Here is a 24,187-nt window from a genome sequence, read left to right as displayed (position 1 = left end):
ACTTCTCCAACACAGAAACATGGGAAACCGGGTGAACATTTGACAGATCTGGTGGAAAACTTACACATAAAACAAGGGTCTACAACGGGTAGTCTCAAACAGCCCAAGCACCTAGGCTCACTTACCAGTTACAACTCTCCAAACTTAGCTCAAGCTCTAATTCTCATATCTCTTTATTCTGATTTCTCTTGCAGCTGATCCTCGAATAAATGAATCGCCTTACTCGAATTCTCTGATTTGATAAAATCGCAACTCTGAATGCAATCAAAAGGCCCCACGACTACTTTCCCAAACCAAAGCAATCCTATGAAACATGATCACAAACCGTGGCCCATTCCGAACCCATGAAATACTCTGATTCTGCTAACCTATCCTTCGCACCTACTAGAGTCGTTTCTCGCACCGCGATTCCTTAGAACATAATAACACACATACCAAAATTATGAAACCTTAGCTTACTCTTTCGAGAAACAATCCTTGATTCATCTGTGATTCCTACGCAATTCCATTAAAAACTAGTCTTACCGGCAACCAACTTGGTCAGTTCCGAAACTTCTTAAACCTCCAAATCACAATGCAAGAACCATACCACTAATTATCTCGTCGAGCAAACAACTGATCTCTATAAAGACCTCTCGTACAACAGTTCCTCCTCAAATCTGTATTAAGCTCATTGCAATCTGTTATTCCATCCAAGTAACTGTTCTTAGAAAATATCATCAAATCTACTAGAAAATCCCGACAAGCTCGGTAAATCTGTCATACCTCAAATATACACAATCTTCCCTCTTTAGGCATGCTAACTCATTCAATGTAGAATGTCACGAAACTTATCCGATGGTGTACCACTAAGCCCCTTCTTATAAACCTCAACATGTCGGTTCACTGAAACTTGCTCCTTACTAGTCGCTGATCACGAACCTTATAGAACTCTATCATACCATATAGTCCATTCCTGTAAATTTCCTTCTTAAGATCACACAACAATCACATTTCAACTGGAATATGCAGAAAAAGACACCACAATTCATGCTGACCCAAGAAATCCCCGAGATGTACCTTTTCCTTATCGATTCACAATCATCTATACCTTTTCTCAACTCGTCAATTTCCCAATTTTCTAATCACTTCACGATGATCGATATCTTAATCAGTTCTCGAATCCACTTCATCGAATACCACATAATCATTAATCTTGCAACTAGCCGACTTAATCCTGGAGATAGGATCGTACCACACACTCTGCACATTAACGTTTCCTTAACGCTTACCACTGTGAACTGAACACTCTCTAAATCCGGCATATCACACAATAGTACCACTAATATTCTCATGTATCCCACTGAAGCGTCCTTGCTCGAATTACTTACTCAATACCCGAAATGTATACCGGACTTAACTCAGTTAATCTATCATCGTCCATTTTGTCATTTCAAGTACCCATGTCTACTAACCCTTTACTCAAATATTTAACATCACTAGTCCTCGAAGATTCATCTCTTACCTTAATTATCGAATTTGAACCTCTCTAACCACTCGCGCGCCAATCCTTTTTATCCAATCACATAAGCTGAGTAATAACACCATTAGTAGCGGGATCTAGCCAATTCTTTTACACCATGAATACAAGGTTCCCAACCTCATTCCACACTAAACCTAATTAGTCTATGATGTAACTGAATATTCCAACTCATCCATAATTCTCCAACCCACTCTATACTGTACAATCGCAACCGAACTTTCACATAACTAACTCTTATTTTCAATGATTTCCTTTTTGCTCTTACTCTCGAAGACATCCATCAACCCTCATCGGGCACCCTTTTACTGAACGTCCTGATATAATGCCCGCGCAAGCCAAACACAACTCATATAACCATGTTATCTCACCTCAAGTCTTATGAACCTTAATCTCCTGAACTCAATCACAAGATGCCTCATCGTAATCCTTCAGTTCCTGTATTTCATTTTGAATCGCCTTTATCACTATTAACCAACAAACGATCAAATCCACTCGATTCTCTAAACTAATCATCTGTTAAGCCTGAACGCCCACAAAACAATATGAATGTTTCTTCCCCCATCTAAGTGAACGACCAGCAACTCCTCATGTTATTAACTTATCGCATACGCTCATAATTGAAATTATTTCCATCAGTCGATTGCTAACTCTTCATATTCTATAACCTAATCAAATTTATCGATCAAACGACGTGCCCATAGCATTCACTTAATAACTGAGTAGTCCATTAACATCAACTAACTTATATCAAGAATAACCTTAGCACCAGTCGCAACCTTATCCTCACAACCATGCCATATACTAATTTTTCCCTTCCTAATCTCTTGAAATTATTTGTGTCCAAGATATTCTATGAAATCTCACTTCGCTACGCGCTCCACCCAAGTCTTCCTTCATGTCTTTATTGTCAACTTCTTTCCTCTATTACATGCGATCACATAACGTTGTCCACATTTGATGGTCATCACCGAATGTACACTTGTTCTTACATACCAAAGTCTAACAATCTACCATTGCTAAATCGTCAACTCACCATTGGTTTCACCAGTGTCACGCGCACCATCATAAAGCCTTGACGAAGATAAAGTCAAACCGATCACATCATTGAACAATCAAATCACACATAACGAAATAACAGGCCCGTTACCATCACGGCGGTAACGGGGCCGCAATAGCAGCGCCGCTACAGCGCCTATTGAGCCACCATAGTAGCCTGTCCACTATTCATATGGCCGCCACAGCGGCTAACACACTACAATAGTGGTGCCGCTGGGACAGCACTAGTGCTGGCATATCAGGCACCAAGAACCAGAATTTCTTTAATTTTTCTAAGTCTCAATCAAAATCCCAAGCCATTCCCGAGGCCATATGCTCACCGACCACATATACAAACCCATACAAAATATGCTACGAATGCGGTCATGGCCTCGAAACTCCCAACGGAGGCCTCATTGATCGAGTCAATTCCCGATGCCTTAGTTTCAGTTTCTCACGAACTTCCACAATAAATGAGTCTAATCGCGACTCCACACAGGACCGAGTCTAGTCATGACTCCACACAATCGAAACCCCAGGCCATAACTGTGATTGAACTGAATTAAGCGTTCGAATCAGGATAACACATCTCGTACCATTCCATGGCACGTCATAGATCAACCATTAGCATAAAAATTTAAGGACAAACTTTAATCTTCTAAGGGTGATAAAGATAAGAAGGTCCAGATACCAATTGGAATCGTCTAGATACCAATTTGAATAAAGTAGCATGAACAATAAAAAGAAAGTGAGATTTTCTAATTGTCTTATAGCCTCCCGCAGATAAGTACGGAGCTCATCGTACCGATCCATGAGACTCTACCATACACGCTCTTGTATTAAAGACCGGTAACCTAGGGCTCTGATACCAACTTGTCATGACCTATTATACTAGAACGTGCGAGCCCATATTACTGCCACCGTGATAGGAGAACTCTTATCCCAATACAACCAATTTAAGTAAAAGGCGGAAGAAATAAACATAGAATAAGTCTCAATCATCCATATAAGATAAAGTGCGAAAATACTAAATACAACCCCATAGATCTAGTCTGGTCATACAAGAGCACTAACTACATACTACGAGTCCAAAAAACGATAAATTCTCAAAATACAACTATCTTAAAATAAGAGTAAGACAAGTAAGTAAAGGAGAGAACATCCGGGCAGCGGCCGTCATCGTGCTCACCCTGGAATGACTGTACAACAGCCTCATCAATCATCCCCGAAGGAAAAGAGTGGAACCTGTCTAATAGTCTGCATCCATAAAAGAATGCAGCAAGTGTAGGTAAATACAAAAAATGGTACGGGTAGGTATTATCGGCCGACTAAGCATAGCTAACATAATTCGGACAATAAAGTAGGATAGGCAGATAAGTCAACAAACATAAATCATACACAAGCCAGAACCAAGTACACGTCATCATATAAGTTGAAGCTTCTACTCCCCAAATGTGCCAAGTCTCAAATCCTCAGTCCGAATCCATACATCACAAGTACATCACAAGAATATCAAGTACATCACAGGGATAATCACAATAGAAACCAAGTGCAATGCAATGCAATAATGTATGAAATGTATATGCAATGCAATGTTGTGTACACATGTACTCCGGACGAAAATATTGACGTCTCGGTAGCATAACCCATGGGGGACCCGCGAAGTCCATGTACTATGTCGCTCCGTATCACACAGCATAGAGACGACCTTTCCACCCTTCACGCTGGCTGACCATTCCGTATCACACAACATAGAATGGTCGTGCAATTAGTATAAAACCTCCCAAGTATTTCAAAATAACATAGGTCACATCGTCACCGCCCTGCCAAATGTGCCTTATAGATATATATGCAAGATGAGTGCTTATGCATATGACAACAACAAGATCCCTTATCACACTCATACCGCTCCGTACTTGACCCCGGACTGTCATCCCTTTTTAACACAATCTGCGATTCTGGAACAACTATCGGACATAATCAACGATTTCGAAATTAATCATCGGACATCGGCCATCTCATGTCACTCAAGTAAACGAGTTTTATCAGTTAAAATCAGGATATCAACAATGTGTCATGAATGGATAAGAAAGTGTGCAATGCGCGTGCCAACGTCAAGAATTAAGTCAATATCACAAGTATCAATATGGATACGCCAACAACATATCAATATCACAAGTACTAACATGGGTACGCCAACAACATCATGAGAGACTGCACATGTCATATAGAACTCTATCCTCGTATTAACATCCAACCATAAGATACTTTAATATCAAAATCAAGATGGAACAATAATTCCCAATATCTACTAACAACACGTGGCATCGAACCATCAAAACAAAACAATCAAGTCACAACACAACGGGGTGGCTAGCCCCAAATTACACAACAGGGCCCAACCTAAGGCAATATCCAACCCAACTTCATACCCGAAGGTTTACATGCTTTCTTCGACAATATAATCTAAATATATGCTTCGCTATACAAAGTCTCACCAAGGGTAAGTCATAACCTACCTGGATGGCCAAACCGCAAACACCAACAACTCACTCTATCGCTTTTCCTTTTTGCTGAGCCTCAGAACCAAAGTAGTCTAAGCATATTCAAAATCTAGATTAGAAATCATGAAGAATGATACTAATATTGCTGCTATTCAATTTAGGTCAAACTAACCCTAGAAATTAGGGAAACGGGACCCACAATGGAAAAATGGAAAATTCAAAAGAAAAATATCCAGTTAGACACTAGGTGATCATAACCCAATCACTAATTGCTAAATTAACTCATAGATTTACCCAATTTTGAATTTGAAGTAAAACCCCTAATTTGGGTATAAACCCTAACTCTTTGATTCCGAAATTCAACACTAGAAATGAAAGATATATGATTAACAAGCTTAGATTCATCAAAATCTAACATAAACACCATCAATTTCATCATTAGTAAGCCTAGGGAAAAATTTCATCAAAACCCACTTTCATCTTCCATTACTAAGGAATTATTAAAGGAACGGGAGGATCTATGATGATTATGATTAAAGAAATAGAAGAGCGATAGCAAAATTTGCTTCCAAGAGTATTCCCAAAATATCTCTAAGAAACCTATAGAAAAGCTCCCAAGATTAACTACTTAGGAATAATAAATGAATGGAAAGATTTGGGGGTTTTATATCATTAAATACCCCAGGCACTGCCCGTCACCAAATTGGAGGCCGAATCGAAGGACCGAATCGGAGGCCGATTCGGAGGCCGAATTGGAGGCCAAATGGGAGGACTGAATTGAAGGACCGAATTGGAGGCCGAATCGGAGGACCAAATCGAAGGACGAATCGGAGGCACCAGACACAAGAATTTTCTAGCGTCTTCCAAATTTGAATTTGACACCCGGAACCATCCCGGAACCGCCTGAACACAAACCAAATATGCATATGTACATAAAAACATGCTACGAATGCACTCGTGGCCTCAAAATTTCCATTGGAGGTCTCGTTGACCGAGTCAACCCCCGATACCTCAAAACTAACTTTCCAACCCAAGTCTCAAAATGCTTCTGAGTGCGTTGTGAACTGAACCAAATATGCACACTAGTTCTAAAAGACCATCCGGACCTTTCTGAATCGATGAATTTTTTAAAAAAGTACATTTATCCAAAAGCCAACTTTGTACAACTATTTTTCTCTTTAAGCCCAATTTTCACAAGAAGTCGTCCAAATCAAATCTAGGCAACTCAAAAAGTGTGTCAATGGTCCCTCGGGGCAAAAGTGAGCTAACCAAGCTTGGGAAAGGGTCAAAAGTATCAGAGATGCAATAACGACCAAACGGTCGTTACATAACCTTTTAGAAGAGGAGTAGCTCTTCAGTTATGAACCCCTCAATTATAACTGAAGAGTTAACTAGGTTTCTACGCATATAAAATTCATACCTTACACAATAATATTTATATAGCCCATAAAATTAATACTTTATTAGATCAATAAAATGGGATTCTTTAATTAATAGCAATCTATGTACAATTATATTAAATATGTGAGTCCACTGAACAGAGAATTTCCAATAGTTTAAAACTATAAGATTAAAGGATATTTCTATACATTCTATATATTTTTAGTTTAAGATCACAAAATTACAAATTATCTTTATTCTCTTAAACTTCATGCTAAGTCAAAACCAGATAAACAAATTGAAACAGAGGGAGTTGAAACATGCAATATAGGCGGATTGAAACCAAGCCCATTTTTGTTCAACCCATTTTTAATTTGTCCAAACCCAACCAAACCCACTCATTTGCCACCACGAATTGCTTCTTAAAGGGTATGCCAATGTCACGACCCAATTTGACATAAGTCATGCGGGCACTTACCTTTTCTACCTCGGTAAGCAAACTCTCAACCCAATGATAAGTAAAGACAAGAATAAATAATCGAACAAGCAGAAAAGAATAAATACTTAAGTCTCATAATATTAGATAATAGAAATAGTGCGGAATAAGAAATACCCCCAGGGTCTAGTCTAAGTCATACAAGAACTTCTAATGAAAATATACAAGTCTGGAATAATATTACATAAATCTGTCTATGTCTCAGAATTGAAAAATAAGAAATAAAATGGGAAGAGTCTTCAAGGCAGCGAGCGTCTGTGCTCACCCTTGAAACTCGCAACAATACTAAAGATGACAATCAGCCACGAGAGATGGAAGCAGACCCAACCTGACACTCTGCATTCATAAAGGAATGCAGCAAATCCAGGTCAGTACAATACAACAGTACCGGTAGGCATCATTGGCCGAATAATCATAGCTAACACAATTCAGCTAATAAAACAAGATAGACTAATAAACCAATAAATATAAGTCAAAGATAATCGAAGCCAAGTATGCGTCATCCCCTAAGTAGAGCATCTAATCCTAAATGTGCTAAGTCTCAATATATCAAGTCTAAATCCAACATCACAAGTACAACATTTGTACACATGCACTCCGGATGGAAATATTGACATCTCGGTAGTACAACCCAAAGTGACTTGCGAAGTTTAAGTGCCACTCGTCCCAGATCTTTTCCTAATAGAAAGACGAGATCCCGAATCATTGCCCACTAAGGGTTATCACTGGCACCATCCTAGGGGACCCGCATAGTCTATTCCTTCACTCAATCTACTATTCCGGAACTAATATCAGATATCAAACTCTCACATCACTCTCATTTTAAAATCGAGCCAAGCTCATAATAATGTTTCATGAAGTTTCATCAATGTCTCAACGATATATCATGGAGAATGAGAATGAGAATGCGTGCAATGCATGTATCAACAACAATAATCATGCTTAATATCACCAGTACAGATAAAGGGATACGCCAACAATAAATAAGTGGCACAAGGACCAACGGTGGCTACGCCAACGATATCATAATCAAGAAGGAACAACATATTCCAATATCTACTAGAAACACATGGCATCAAGCCAACACAATAGAACAATCAAATCACACACAATAGGGTGGCTAACCCTAATCACGCAATAGGGTCTAACCTAAGACAATATTCATCCCAACTTCATACCTGAAGGTTTACATGCTTTCTCCGACAATATAATCTAAATATATGCTTCGCTATATGAATTCTCACCAAGGGTAAACCATAACCCACCTGGATGGTCGAACAGAAAACACCGACACTCACTCTTTCGCCATCCCCTTTCGCTGAGCCTCAAGATATATAAAGTCTAGGCATATTCGAAATTTAGATTAGAAATCATGAAGAACGATACTAATATTGCTATCATTCAATTTAGGTCAAATCCAACCCTAACATTTGGGGAAATTGGCCCACAAGGTCAAAGCGGGAAATTCGGGAGTGAAATATCAAATTAAGCATTAGGTGATCATTACCCACCAACTAATTGTTGATTTAACTCATGAAATCCCCTAATTTCAGATTTGGAGCAAAACTCCCAATTTGGGGATAAACCATAACTCTTTGATTTAAGAATTCAACTTTAATAATGGAAGATATATGATTAACAATCTTAGATTCATTAAAATCTAGCATAAACCCCATCAATTTCACCATAAATAAGCGTAGATAGAACATTCATTATCTCCACTTTTACCTTCCATTATTAAGTGATTATTAAGAGAAGGAGGAATCTATGATGATTAGGATTAATGAAATAGTAAAAGAATTAGGGGAACTTACCACCAAGAATCTCCAAGAGCAGGTCCAAGAGTTCTATTTTCATATGGTAATAAATGATAGACTAAGGGCTTATTTAAAACACACTTAATGAAATAACAGGCCCGTAAACGGGGCCACAACAGCGGCACCACAACAACGCTCAACAGACCGTTTGGACGGTCTGGGCCAATCATACTTTGCCGCCCCAGCGTTCACCCTGCCACAACAGCGGTACGGCTGGGATGGCATTGGTGCCACCAATGCAGACACCAGGTACCAGAATCCAACTAAATTTTCTAAGTCTCGATCAAAATCCTGAACCACTTTCAAGGCCATCTGCTCACAAACCATATACACAGATCCACATAAAAATACACTATGAATGCACTCGTGGCCTCAAAATTCCCAACGGAGGTCTCGTTTACCGAGTCAACCCCCGATACCTCATTTTAAATTTTCCAACCTAAGTCCCAAAATGCATCTGAGTGCATTGGGAACCGAACCAGATATACACGTAAGTTATAAATGACCATCCGAAACTCTCGATATCGACGGAATTCCGAAAAAGGTCCGTTCATCCAAAAGTCAACTTTGGGTCAACTCTTTTTCTCTTAAAGGCCAAATTTCACAAAAGTTGCTCGAATCTGATCTAGACACATCTGGAAGCGTGTCAACGGTTCCCTCGGGTCAAAAGTGGGCTAATCAATGCTCGGGAAAGGGTGAAAATGCCGGAAAGACTATAATGACTAAACGGGTCGGTACAACCAAGTCAAATATGGACAAATAAACATGGACGAAGGGAGTAGTATTTATTTTTGGTAATCAACAGAGGAATAATATTATCTGATTGTTTTCATAAAAATAAAATCTGATTCCTTACTTAATCAGGAGACAAGGTAGTTAATTATTTAATTGCCTAATATATGAGTCATATTAAACGTCTATAATAAATGAAACAATATTTAATCTAACATAAACATCTAGTGGACAGTTTAGGTTTATTCATTAAACACTGCTTCATGAAAGTTAACCAAGGTGGCAGATAAAATGTTTTCCCTGAGCCACCAACTGGACGAAGTGTGTATATTTAATTGCTTTGATACAATTAAGGGACTGTTGAATAGTGATAATGGTACCACCCCAACACAAGCATAACTAGGAGTGCCCTTAGTCATTTGTAACCTAGTGCCCTTAGTCATTTGTAACCAAGCAGATTCAAGTAAATATAAGAAAGCCCTTCTTTGCTTACAAAATTCTCTCATCCACAATTTTCCTTTTCGTTTCAAAGCTTGTTCTTCTTCTTTAGTTGAATCTTTCAATCATAGTTAATGATCTTGAGCTAGCATAAAGTCTCACCAATATTATTTTTCTACTGTCATTCTCTAGAGGTGAAAATACGACAAGAAAATTAAAACATCCTAAAGTAAAAAAAGCTCATTAGATAGTCATTTAAAGTAGAACAAACATTAGTAACATCATAATATAATAAGAACTTTTTTTTAATATTTCACGGTGAACCTACTTAGTCACGTAAAATTTTATTGTAATACCCTCTCATTGGTTATAATATTGTTTCACTGTTACCGTCGGATAGGACTCAATCAATGTAGTCCATTTTGTATGAAGCGATTTAGTGATAGAGCCAAAATTTTCAGTAAAGTGATTTAAAATATAAAGAAAGTAAATACACAAAGAAGGTAAGAGAATACAATAACTACTATGATACATAAAGAATAATTTGACTTTGCATATATAGTATAATTTTCTGGCCAGCAAAAGAATTTTGGATGAACCAGCTTATTAGGCCACCCTAGCTAAACCCTTGACTGATTATGTAAAACATTTTTACATGATACATATAAATTAAATTCTGTAGAAACAGTTAGGACTTGGTGTTGTAATTTAAACACCGGAGAACCTGAACTTAAACCTCAATTTTTGAAAAAATATTTTATGATGATATCTTAAACACAAGTTAAAATATAGAAACTGCAATATTAAAATATAACTGTCACACCCCTATTCCGATAGAGCATGATGGGCACCCGACCCTTACTTAGAGCCGAGCGAACCCGCTGGTTCTCGTTATACTCATAATATTACTGGACTCTTAATTATGAAATGATATGCATAATGAAAGCTTTTCAAAACATTCTTTTCGTCTTTCTTAAATCAAGTAAAATCTGTAATCATATGAAATCCGTAAAGTGCAAAATGATATATCGGCTTATATAGCCGCTTACAAGAATGACATACTATGTACATGACTCCGTCTGCAAAAGTCTCTAACATAGAACATGATATCAAAACAAATAGGGTCCCAACATACCCATAATGCATCTGACTCATATCATAAAGAAAAACTCTGACTCGGCCATACTCCGAATGAAATGGAGTTTACCAATCCAGCTGATAGCCTGAGAATACCCTACAGTCAGACTCCTGTATAATCTTTCTTGCAAAGCAATCTGGGGCTGTGTGGCATGAACGCAGCGCCCCCAGGAAAAGGGACGTCAGTACGAACAATGTACCGAGTATGTAAGGCAACAATAATCATAAGCAATGAATCATAAATCATAATGAAAGTATGAGAAACAACCTATACGGTGAATATCCCTGAAGGCAGAGAACAATAATGTAAATATCCCTGAAGGAAAAGACTAGTAATGTAAATAGCCTTGAAGGCGATGATAATGCATGTTTCAATGTAAAATCATTTATCAAATGCATAGGACCTTAAAGACCGAATCTCTCTCATATAACGTACCTAGCCCTAGTGGGACTCGGTGTGTATAATGTACTCGTCCCTAGTGGGAATCGGTGTGTATAACATACCCGACCTTAGTGGGACTCGGTGTGTATAACCAACTGATTAGTGGTTGCACATCTACGTGCCGTACCCAGCCAACTATAGCATGGCTCGGTGAATTAAAATAGTGTATACATGTATGTATATATATATATATATATATATACAAATGAATGCAAGTGAGACTCATAAGATTATTTCTGAAACTCTTTGAATAACCTAGAAGCATAATACCTCGAATGTCAGTATGGATTATAATATCAAAATAAGACTTCAGGAATCATAGACACGTATCAGGGCATAATGAAATAACTTCTGGAAATCAAGAACATTAGCTATTCTAGTATTTAAGAATAGAAGCTTCTTTGGAGTTTATACGTTCGTCGTCAGTTTGTTTCATATAGACTATGCCAAAAAGAAGAAAAGAGAATAGCCTTAACATACTTTGTCCGCTTCTTAAACTAATCCAAACCTAAGTCTCGGGCTTCCCAAGATCTACAACAACGTTAGTAGATACCAAACATTAGCTAAAGGTACTTAGGAATCCAATTCTAAGCTAGCACGTCATTTATAGAAATTCCGATAGCATTTCCTTTATAAATTCAACAAACCCTGAGAATTCAACCCGGCCAAATCATCAAAAACAACACCGACAACCATATAAACAACATCAATAATTATCCCATCGATCCAACCCCTCAACAATATAAAAATAGTATCAATAATTCAAACAATATTGCGACGAGCGGCAAACTTGGCTTGTCAATTAAACAATAGTTTCAAACCCCATCTTCATTCCAAAATTTCTCAATAATATTAAAAATAAAAATAAAACCTCCAGGTTATTCAATTAATTTCCAGTCATATAATTTCATAAGAACAACCTCCCAAAACAGCCCGCCGAACTACAACACCAATTTATCCGATTTCCGATATAAGTTTTGCATTTATTTCATCTAGCAATGTAGATACGACTTAGATAAATCAAATACATCTAGGAGAGAGTATTTCTTACCTTATATGCAAAGAAGTAGTTTCCTTCCACCTTACTTCACTTTCAAGAATGCCCAGATTCAACAACACGACAACAACGGAATAACGGGATCGAGGTAGAGAGCAAAACTTGTATATATTTCTTGAGAGGAATTATACTTTGCTTCACTAATAATAAAAAAAAATGGAAATCATGTTGATATTAGGGGCTGAAATACACGTTGTTTCTTCTTGGTTTTTGAGAGGAAACTTTTGCTACTAAGTTGTTGAAGAAGGGGATTTGATGTTATGTCTTGCAAGAGAAATGTAGTAGAACGGTTTGCAACTTCCAGTAGCTCAACCCCAAAGTGATTTGCTGTCCAGGTTACTTCATAAGCAAAGGGCACCTAAGCTCCTCTTAATTAGAATGGAAAATATCAATTTAAGTGCCTCTTTATATGTGTACATAAAGTGTACACGTTCCAGCCCCCTTTCAACCACATAATAGGTCTTCATCCATTAATTAATAATTGTTGGCACTTTCTTGGAGGGACCCACACGAAATTAACACCATCCTTAAAATATCGAGCTCTTAATATACACAATTAATATGACTAATATTTTCCCGTGGGTCAGGTCTACTTACATATGTCGAGCAGTTAAAATTATAGCCCGAAAGTACGGGATATTACATTGACGAAACTTATTCTCTTCGATTTGTTTAACTTTTGACCTTCATGACACTTCCTTATCACTTGTTAAGCATAGCATGAATACCGATGAGCTCAAAAATAATATTTTCCTTGAGCTTATGTCGATTAACTCATGGCAAATTTAACATACAAAGTACGGGACGTAACATCCTTCTCCCTTTAGGAACATTCGTCCTTGAATGTTAAGCTAATATTGCATTCCTAATACTTCCTCAAGTGTTCTCTTATTGAAATATGTCTTTCACATGCTCTTTCATTGGTCGATTCCCTTCAATTTGCTATAAGGCATTCCATATCTCTAAGTAACCATTACCGTAATATTTCCTCTTGCATTTTCCTCTCGAGGTAATAATTCCACGTTGTTGTCTTTACTCTCCTCTTTATTTTTCAGTTGGTTGACAGTTGTATTGCGAGCTCTTTTGCTGAAATGTTACTCTCTCTCTTGTTTGCATACTGTTTAGTTGTACTGACACTGATTGATTCTGACTTGTATTAATAGTGCACTAAGTCATAACTTGACTCTTTCTTCTTCTATAAGTTACTCCCTTAAGATGTATCGTTCACTTCATTTTACATCTTAATCTTTACATAAGCTTTTATAACACGCAGATGTCCCTTGTCGATTTATTAGACTTTACAATCCTTGGAGTATTTCATGCCTCTCGGTAACCTGTAGACCAAAACGAAATTTTCCAAGGTGTAACATTATTTTAATTCAATAACCTTACATTGCTCTGCTGTTCCAGTCCATATTCGGGAATCTTCAGCCTCATGTATCACTTCTCGACTTCTTTAAGAGACTTTAACTGTCACTCTACCTTTTAGCTCTTAATCTCGATATTTAGAGTTGGCTATCAAGTAACACTGGAGTTCCCTCATATAATAACTTTACATAGCTACTCTGTGATCTGACTATCGTTAACTGGTATAATTCTGAGAGAATTTTTTATTTGACATGTAAATTCACTGTCTTCTAGTAACCAGCTCGTTCTGATCGTCTCGCTTAAACCATTTCACAATTTCCCTTAATCCAACTTGTAACACTTTAGGCATATTATGTCGTGCCATTTCTTTATCTTTAATTCAAACTCTTCTATTACCTCTTTACTTAGATTTTGCTCTTAGTTTTCATGTCACACATCATGTTGCAATCTTTACAAGAATATGCGTAGGTGCTCAAATTAGCCCAAGAAATACCTTAGCGTTGTTTCACTAGTCTTCATGCTTTCTCTTGCCTTCTCCTCTCGTATCTTACAATCAGTATCGGGATGAATCTTCGGCTCAACCATGGCCATCTCCTATTTTCCCTTAGTATTAATTCTATCTCGGTAATTTGGCTCAAACCATCTTACACCTTTCCTTAATGTACCCAAAATATCACAACCACATTGTTATTACTGAATCCTTACTCTTCTTATCAAGTACTAATTTGGTCTCATTCTTAACATACAAATATTCGTAGGTTGCATAACTATTCTTGTACAACTTGTATAAAGTATATCCGATCTTTGTCACAGTCTTTCCTTCTCCTAGTTCATTCTGCTTTACATATCTCATTCGTAATAAAACTCGCTCGTAGCCTATCTTGTCATACTCCTTTCCTTTCCTTTATTCCCCCCTTGATTTTCTCATATCATACTATAGGATATTTTCTGTCCCTTTTGCTACTGGTAAGTCACAATATCATTAGCAAACAACTCTATTGCCAACATCTTAGCCTCTAATCTAGTATAGCATTGCCATCCTTTATAATATCTCTTTAGTTACTCGTTTCGATTCTCTTGTCGTATTCTTTCTTTTTATAAGCACTCACTTTCTAATGTCATATCATTCAAGATCTTTACAAATAATTCTCATCACTGTCTCAAATACCATCCTGACTTCTATCCATTTATTGCTGGCTTTCAGATCTTACTAACTTGTTTTAGCAAGGGATCTCACTTGAAGTTTAAGCATCTATATAAAATATATTTCAGTGTCAATTGTTTCCATCTTACACCTGCATTTCTCTCACCCGCTTCCCCCTTAAGGGTGTACTTATACCATTATCTGTTTATATTCTGCTCTATGTCCCCATTTTCAATCTCAAATTCATCTGATCCTTTTTCCAATTCACTTGGTATACTGTACCATATCTATGTCTTTTCGTTATAATCTATAACTTTGATTATCCACGTACGAAACCTTACCAAAATCACGAAGCGATGAGAACCTTTCTATATATATTACAAAATTTCATCTGATAATCTGTAATCGAGTAATGCAACCAATGTAGCAACTCATCCAAGGCCACATTCCACTTACTCCAATCAATAATTAATTAGTACTTGTAGTCGTTCCAAATTCTCAATTAGGTAGCACTCATATTCTGATGATAAGTGTCCAAAGTTCTCTTGTAACATTATCTTTATCCCAACCTATATCATCTATTTCCTATAATAAATTTACAATACATCATTTTTTCCTCAAACCCACAGTCCTTGTCCTTTAAGGATTTCACTGTTTCCGAGGTGAAGTCATATACACGCAGTACTCTTTTATGTCTTATGCTCTTTTACCTTTATTGTGTACCCAGCACTGACTTCTAACTTACTCAAAATCATATCGAGTTCATCTTAATGACAATATTATCTATCACCTTGTCGTCGTACTACACCTTTAAGTTCGTAGCTATATAATTCCCTTTCGTTCTGTACTCGTACTCAATTAATTACGTCTATCTTGGGTGCTTTATTTAGAATTCTCTTACCATTTCTCCAGTCTATGTCCATCTTTTATTCAGTGCACGAGGAATCTTATGCTACCTCTGTATCCTTCGAAAAACATTACTTCTGCATAACCCCTTTCTCATTTTCAAAACGTATTCTGTTCATCCCTGTTTGTTCTTATCATCTAGTCATTTTGTGGCACTCATTCTACCTCGTTGCTCATCTTTCTGTAATTTGATCTTTCACAATTCCGTCACTTATATTACTCTTGTTCTCGGCTATACATGTCATAACCTGTTAATACATAGTTATCTCGCTTTCTTTTTATTTCCTTCTTTCAATTAACTCCTTCTTTTCTTGTGGTCGCTATCATTTTCATTATCACATAATCTTTGTTCTGAACTTTCCCTATAGAACTTTATAAGTCTTTCTTATTCGTTCTATAGCTTGCCTTTTCGTTTCACACTTGCCTTTATACTTTAGTCACATAGATCACGTCATATCTTTTAGTCACTTTCTGACTAGGCTTTACTCATTTTCATAACAATCCTCATTATATTCACATTGTATCCTATTCGTAATCAATCCTATAGGGTAACACTTTTTAACCTTATTCACGATTCTTACTATGGTTTAATTACACTCTGTGGAGTAGGCGTACTTAACCTTTTACCCTTTCTGGTCAATCTTATCCTTAATACCTCACGAGCTGTCTTATCAATACATTCATATTCGTGACAATTCTTCTTCCTCTGTACTCTTGTCTCAATCATACTATTACTTCTTTTAACTATAAACTCGTCGTAATTTATTCCCACTTATCAATTCAGTCGATACCTCAATATAACATTATATTAAGATTTGCCAGCCTTTTCTAAATCATCTCTTAGTATCACAAGCCCTTCCAAATTATCCTAGCATTTCTTTTTACCATATCGATATCGACTTCATAATTACTAGTACTATCAATTCAACAGTTAACTTATTTCTCAAAGTCAGTCGTACTCGCGACTTAGTCAAATCCTATCATTACTGTTGACACGACCTTTCAAGACATATTACGAACTTATATCTTTCTCTTTTTATTTCTATGAAAATTTTAGCAGAGTTTCCTCTGTATTTCTTACTATCCCAAAACCTGCACGCAGGAATTAGCAACAATGCCTCGCAGGGCCAACATATATATATATATATATGTCATATCATAGCCACACAGGGCTCCCAATATTAACAGCAGTATGAAAATGATGAACTTACCTCGTATGTCCAACTCAAACCGTACCTGTTATACTTTCCTGTTTACTTTCCCTTTCAATCTTTAACTTTAGGTTTCAATCATACATGCAACATTCATACCATATCTGACATATACCCTGCTTACCGTTACTTATCTTTTTTCTGATTCCTTCAGCTTCTTCTGTTCACACCTTATAACTGAACTTATCATCAATATATATACATCCAATCCATTTTCTCACTATACTTACAATAAATTACCTTGATGATGATCAGTTCGCCATTATGTATATACAAATTCTGATAACGTAACCTCAATGAAATATCCTACCTCTGTAACTCCCAGTATCATTATTTACATTCTCTTGTCGACATCACTCTCTTGCTCAAATCAAAGGTCAGTACGTAAGGGATATCATTTCCTATCTCTTAGATCTATCGCACGATCCTAAGATATGAAAAAAAAGTAACCATCCTAAATGCCCTGTAGCCTCCTGTTTATAAATGTGGCGCGCAACACACCATAAAAAAGACTTTACTAGACATGACATTTCAGACAACCCCTAGGATGAACTGCTCTGTTACCACTTTGTCACACCCCTATTCCGATAGGGCATGATGGGCGCCCGAGCCTTACTTAGAGCCGAGCGAACCCGCTGGTTCTCGTTATACCCATAATACTACTGGAATCTTAATCATGAAATGATATGCATAATGAAAGCTTTTCAAAACATTCTTTTCATCTTTCTTAAATCAAGTAAAATCTGTAATCATATTAAATCCGTAAAGTGCAAAATGATATATCGGCTTACATAGGCACTTACAAGAATGACATACTATGTACATAACTCTGTCTCCAAAAATCTCTAACCTAGAACATGTTATTAAAACATAAGTTGGGACAGGGTCCCAACATACCCATAATGCATCTGACTTAAATCATAAAGAAATACTCTGACTCGGCCATACTCAGAATGAAATGGAGTTTTCCAATCCAGTTGATAACCTGGGAATACCCTACAGTCAGTCTCCTGTATAATATTTCCTGCAAAGTAATCTAGGGCTGTGTGGCATAAACACAGTGCCCCTAGGCATAGCGACGTCAGTACGAACAATGTACCGAGTATGTAAGGCAGCAGTAATCATAAGGAATGAATCATAAATCATAATGAAAGTACGAGAAACAACTTGTACGGTGAATAGCCCTGAAGGCAGAGAACAATAATGTAAATAGCCCCGAAGGCTAAGACTAGTAATGTAAATAGCCCTGAAGGCGATGACTATGCATGTTTCCATGTAAAATCATTTATCAAATGCATAGGCTCTTAAAGACCGAATCTCTCTCATATAACATACCCAAACCTAGTGGGACTCGGTGTATAACGTACCCGGCCCTAGTGGGATTCGATGTGTATAACGTACCCGGCCCTAGTGGGACTTGGTATGTATAACGTACCCGACCCTAGTGGGACTCGGTGTGTATAATCAACTGATCAGTGGTTGCACATCTACGTGCCGTACCTGGCCAACTATAGCGTGGATCGGTAAAGTAAAATAGTGCATACATATATATATAGATACAAACGAATGCAAGTGAGACTCATAAGATTATTTCTGAAACTCTTGGAATAACCTGGAAGCATAATACCCTCGAATGTCACTATGGATTATAATATCAAAATAGGACTTCAGGAATCATAGACACGTATCAGGGCATAATGAAATAGCTTCTTGAAATCAAGAATATTAGCCATTCTATTATTTAAGAATAGAAGCTTCTTTGGAGTTTATACGTTCGTCGTCCGTTTGTTTCATATAGACCATGCCAAAAGAAGAAAAGAGAATAGCCTTAACATACCTTGCCTCGGGCTTCCCAAGATCTACAACAACGTCAGTAGATACCAAGCATTAGCTAAAGGTACTTAGGAATCCAACTCTAAGCTAGGACATCATTTATAGAAATTCGAACAACATTTCCTTTATAAATTCAACAAACCCCGAGAATTTAACCCGACCAAATTATCAACAACAACACTAGCAACCATATTAACAACATCAATAATCAATCCCATCGATCCAGCCCCTCAACAATATAAAAATAGTTTCAATAATTCAAACAATATTGCGACGAGCGGCAAACTTGGCCTGTCAATTAAACAATAGTTTTAAACCCCCATCTTCATTCCAAAATTTCTCAACAATATTAACAATAACAATAAAACCTCCAGGTTATTCAATTAATTTCCAGTCATATAATTTCATAAGAACAACCTGCCAAAACAGCCCACCGAACTACAACACCAATTTATCCAATTTCAATATAATTTTCGTATTTCTTTCATCTAGCAATGTTGATATGACTTAGATAAATCAAATACATCTAGGAGAGAGGATTTCTTATCTTATATGCAAAGAAGTAGTATTCTTCCACCTTACTTCACTTTGAAGAAGACCCGAATTCAACAACACGACAACAACGGAATAACGAGATCGAGGTAGAGAACAAAACTTGTATATATTTCTTGAGAGGAATTATACTTTGCTTCACTAATAAAAAAAAATGGAACTCACGTTGATATTAGGGGCTGAAATACACGTTGTTTCTTCTTGGTTTTTGAGAGGAAAATTTTGCTACTAAGTTGTTGAAGAAGGAGATTTGATGTTATGTCTTGCAAGAGAAATGTAGTAGAACGTTTTTGTTACTTCCAGTAGCTCAACCCCAAAGTGATTTGCTGTCCAAGTTGCTTCATAAGTAAAGGGCACCTAAGCTTCGCTTAATTAGAATGGAAAATATCAATTTAAGTGCCCCTTTATATGTGTTCATAAAGTGTACACGTTCCAGCCCCCATTCAATCACATAATAGGTCTTCATCCATTAATTAATAATTGTTGGCACTTTCTTGGAGGGACCCACAGAAATTAACACCATCCTAACATCGAGCTCTTAATATACACAATTAATATGACCAATATTTTCCCGTGCGTCAGGTCTATTTACATATGTAGAGTGGTTAAAATTATAGTCCAAAAGTACGGAATATTATATTGACGAAACTTATTCTTTTTGATTTGTTTAACCTCTGACCTTCATGACACTTCCTTATCACTTGTTAAGCATAGCATGAATATAAATGACCTCAAAAATAATCTTTTACTTGAGCTTATGTCGATTAACTCATGACAAATTCAACATACAAAGTACGGGATGTAACAATAACATTTGTCACCATCCACCAAAATGTAGAAAAATAGTATGGCCGTCGTCTCACAAAATGAAATGTTTGTCAACAAAATATACGAAGACAGTTTTTTATGTGGCTATACTAATAGTATAAGCTAACTAGCTGGAATTAATACTCATCATCAGAGAGTCTTCCAACAACATCGCTCTTTACTACACTTCCTACTCTGTTGAACAATTTCTGCAAATCTCCCATGTTGTTGAGATTCCTCAGGGGAGAATCCCGGATTCCCGGGGGTCGGTGCCCACTGTACTCCCCTGATCGCTGTGACTTATCCCGGGACCTTCCGGATCTTAATACACAACGGCCCTCTTCCATGGACCGGTTCACAAACCAAGACCGTAGTTTTTTGCTGAGTCACTCCCAGGCTGTCTCTGTCTTCCACGCGTCTACCTTTGCTTTGCACAGCTGTCCAATCTGGATTCTACACCATAACATAAAATGATGAAATATTTCATTGGAATTTTCAGGATTTCACCGCTCATTTATATAGCAGTATTTGCATAATCAAGATATGTGACTTAAGAAATTTTAATTTTGTACCTCACACCACTTATGCAAGTAACTAAAAATGTTTGACAAGTGGAATTTGTGGAAGCCTAAATCTTGGATGATGTATGATTTTGTGTCCACAAATTTCATTTGTCAAATATAGGCAACCCTCACACAAATAGTATCAAATTAAACTGTATCTATGAGGCACATGGATCTTTTCAGTGACATTTCTTTTGCTTCCAAAGTTAATCTATCCAAGTTATTAGAAATGAAAAATATGAAAGGTAAGTGTTTCAAAGTTAGTAAACAACTTCAAGTTTCTGTCTGACTTGGAAAATGAATACTTTAACTTCAACACGTTTGGTAACGTTTGCCTCTCAATTTTTTCATCACTGCACAATTTCTGTAAGCGCTACATGTCATCTAAAACAATCGTTCTGCATAGAAAAAGTTATAACTACTTACGTTCCGCTTGGGGAGGTCCGGATCGAGCTTTTTAATACCACACGCCTTCCTACGCTGCTTTGGTACCACCCCAGTTGTTGATGCTGCTTCCCCGGTAGGTATATTGTGAATTTGCAACTCCTGGTTTGTTGGAACCTGATTTAGAACACCTCTAAAATCCTTAGATCCGGCGGCCAAACCATGATGAGGTGCACGTGAGACTTGCAGCCACTCATCATCAGGAGGAGGAGTCCAATACTTTTCCTTGTGATAGTAAATTCTTTCGTAATGGAATAGCAAGGATGTATAGTAATTCAAAAGGATATATGAAGCATCACTTTCTGAAGAAGGAAAACTAAAAAGTGACGCTACTTCGTCCCATCTTTTATCTCCTAGAACCTTTATGATACCACCACGAGTAGTTACCTCAACAAAGAGGCGATGCAAATCCACCGTTTCCCCCCCTATGACTGGGATCATGAACTTGGTTCCCAAGCTAGCATGGAACTTCTTCAAAGTATCCACGAACACTTCAGTAGAAGCCACAATATTCTTATATATAGCCAAGGGAGGTGGGTATGGCGGATATTGATAATTTTTGGGTGCTACTCTAACTAGCACCTGAGTGTTTTGATCAGCAGAGGATGATGCCATTTATTCTGGGAACACTTCAATGCTTGTTTTCTCAAGAATCTATAAACTGCAGAAGAAGAAGAGGAAGAAAAGTGAGTAAGGGTGGTGGGGTAGCTGTATCACCATGACAATGCAACTGGAAGAACTGAATAACAACAACCAATGCTTACTTATCAAACTTGTTAATCCTACTTCCACCACGACAAGTCATTTTCTTGATTTTTTGAACTTGTTTTCCTAGAGATATTGTTTTGATTCTTCTTCTTCTTCTTCTTCTTTTGTTCTCTTGGCGACCAAATTTTCTTGCAAGGAGGCATGGAAGTTTTGAATTTGGGCTACTTATTAAGATGGAAACATAAATACATGTAAATATTTTTATGTTTCTTTCGAATTTCTTTGCTTTCTTTTAATTGATTATTGGAGGTAACAGCTGATTCTATTCTATGTCCTTCTAGACGATAAATTACTTAGGAAAATGGAGAAGTTAGATCCTTTGAACACATTTAAAAAGTAAACGTATGATCGGATGCAGTAGATGATGCTCATTTTATCTCTACAATTATCATACTCTTGAAGAGTATCTATGATCAAATAAGAATATAAAAACTCATCAATTTATTGGAGCTAAAACATCAAACAAAGTAGTATTACCTTCTACATTTTGTGTAGAGTCCACATGGAGAAAACAGAGAAAGTGAGGAGATAAATTTGGTGTGTGTTTTACTTTATCATAGATATATAAACAATTTAATTAATCAAGGGATATTTAAGTACTCCCTCCGTGTCCATTTACATGAGAGTTGATCTATTTGGGGAATCAAACAATTCTTTCTTTCATGGTTTCTTCGAGTATTTTATAATAAAATTTACATATTTGAAAACTATATAAAAAATACTATATGTCTGCATAATTAATAATTCACAATACATGAATATCAAGATGTGTGTTTAGGTGGAAAATATTAATAGTTTCTGATAGAGCAAAACTAACTTTGATGTACATGTCTAGATATCTTTTAAAATCATTAGTTAAAAGTTGGATTTGCACATTCTATCTTCATCTCAATACATAAATATATACACAAAAATCTACTAAATTATCTATGAACAGAAGAGAAACAGCGTATATATAAATTAAAAGAGAAAAAACTCACACTTCTAGTTAATCCAAGGGAGAAAGAAAAAAGGGACCTAGTTCTTCATTTTCTCTGCAAATTAAAGACAAAAATAAAACTTGCCCTTGTGGTGTTACTTATACAACCAGACACACTCTGTCTTGTTAGATATGTTGAAAATCTTACTTCAGATTCACTTGCCATTTTTAATTACAATGGATTATATTCCATATTTGGATGAAATTCTAAATCCAAAGTCTGCAGATACTTTAAAAATAGAACACTAATATAGGAACTAATTATCACTTAGTAGGACTTGACTGGATATGACCTAACTCCCACGTCACCTCCCTATATTTCAAAAATAATTTTATGTGTGATCACTGAATTTCACCCAATTATAAGAAGGTAGAATTATAAAATTATTTGTTGTCATATAAAAGTACCTAATTCATCTCATTATGGTGAGAGTAAATGTTACTCCATTGATAAGCTAGTAAGAAATGTAATCGAATGAGCATCTCCCCGAAGATTCACATGTATGAAAATTCCATCTATAAATTGCATAAAGTCAACCTTTAACAAACAACATCGACAAACAACAACAACAATAACCCAGTGAAATCCCACAACGTGGGGTCTGGGGAGGGTAGAGTGTACGTAGACCTTACTCCTACCAAGGTAGGACGACTGTTTCCGAAAGACCCTTGGCTCAATGAAAATCATAAAAAGAGGTCAGATAGGCTAAGAACTTCAAAGCGATATGGAAATGCAAATAACGAAAGCGACACAGATAAGGTAGAATAATCAAAGTACAAGAAATAACTGATAATATCAGAAATCAGAGCACAAGAAATTCTACTGCGATAATGCGCCTACTAATAATGAAGGATAACGAGACTATCTACTAGCCTTCTACCCTAATGTGGGTCCTCCAAACCCTCCTATCTAAATTCATGTCCTCGCTAAGCTGTAACTGCGCCATGTCCTGTCTAATCACCTCTCCTCAATATTTCTTCGGTCTACCCCTACGTCTTCTGAAACCATCCATGGACAACCTCTCACACCTCTGCACTGGGGCATCCGTACC

General features: G+C 36.9%; 1 protein-coding gene and 2 long non-coding RNA genes across 5 annotated transcripts; all 3 read right to left on the bottom strand.

Annotated features, from left to right (window-relative positions):
- Positions 1-7,000: 7,000 nt before the first annotated feature.
- LOC132626945 (uncharacterized) lies at positions 7,001-13,189 on the bottom strand. 2 transcript variants are annotated; one of them, XR_009577715.1, is made up of 2 exons: positions 12,555-13,189; positions 7,001-7,273 (listed from the first exon to the last, which is right to left on the bottom strand). It is a non-coding gene; the product is annotated as an uncharacterized LOC132626945 (long non-coding RNA). The 2 variants fall into 2 exon arrangements; XR_009577716.1 differs by lacking the exon at positions 7,001-7,273 and adding an exon at positions 10,186-11,204.
- Positions 13,190-17,901: 4,712 nt separating this feature from the next.
- On the bottom strand, positions 17,902-19,995 carry LOC132626944 (uncharacterized). Of its 2 annotated transcripts, XR_009577714.1 has the most exons (3): positions 19,740-19,973; positions 19,027-19,048; positions 17,902-18,255 (listed from the first exon to the last, which is right to left on the bottom strand). It is a non-coding gene; the product is annotated as an uncharacterized LOC132626944 (long non-coding RNA). The 2 variants fall into 2 exon arrangements; XR_009577713.1 differs by lacking the exon at positions 19,027-19,048 and having other exon boundaries at positions 17,902-18,231; positions 19,740-19,995.
- A 335-nt stretch (positions 19,996-20,330) lies between these two features.
- Positions 20,331-22,003, bottom strand: LOC132628827 (high mobility group B protein 15-like). Its single transcript, XM_060344591.1, has 2 exons — positions 21,371-22,003; positions 20,331-20,834 (listed from the first exon to the last, which is right to left on the bottom strand). Exons 1-2 carry the CDS (start codon positions 22,001-22,003, stop codon positions 20,682-20,684), a joined length of 786 nt encoding a protein of 261 aa, XP_060200574.1. The 3' UTR covers positions 20,331-20,681.
- Positions 22,004-24,187: the final 2,184 nt, after the last annotated feature.

The sequence above is a fragment of the Lycium barbarum genome, chromosome 2 (genome assembly GCF_019175385.1).
Source record: "Lycium barbarum isolate Lr01 chromosome 2, ASM1917538v2, whole genome shotgun sequence".
Lineage (NCBI taxonomy): Eukaryota > Viridiplantae > Streptophyta > Magnoliopsida > Solanales > Solanaceae > Lycium > Lycium barbarum.
The sequence above is the reverse complement of the archived record's forward strand: the minus strand, read 5'-3'. Positions and strand labels throughout refer to the sequence as shown.

Coding starts and splice junctions, on each gene's coding strand:
- LOC132628827 (XM_060344591.1), bottom strand. CDS start 22,003: ATGGCATCATCCTCTGCTGATCAAAACACTCAGGTGCTAGTTAGAGTA. Junction 20,835..21,370: donor CGGACCTCCCCAAGCGGAAC/GTAAGTAGTTAT, acceptor GTTATGGTGTAG/AATCCAGATTGGACAGCTGT.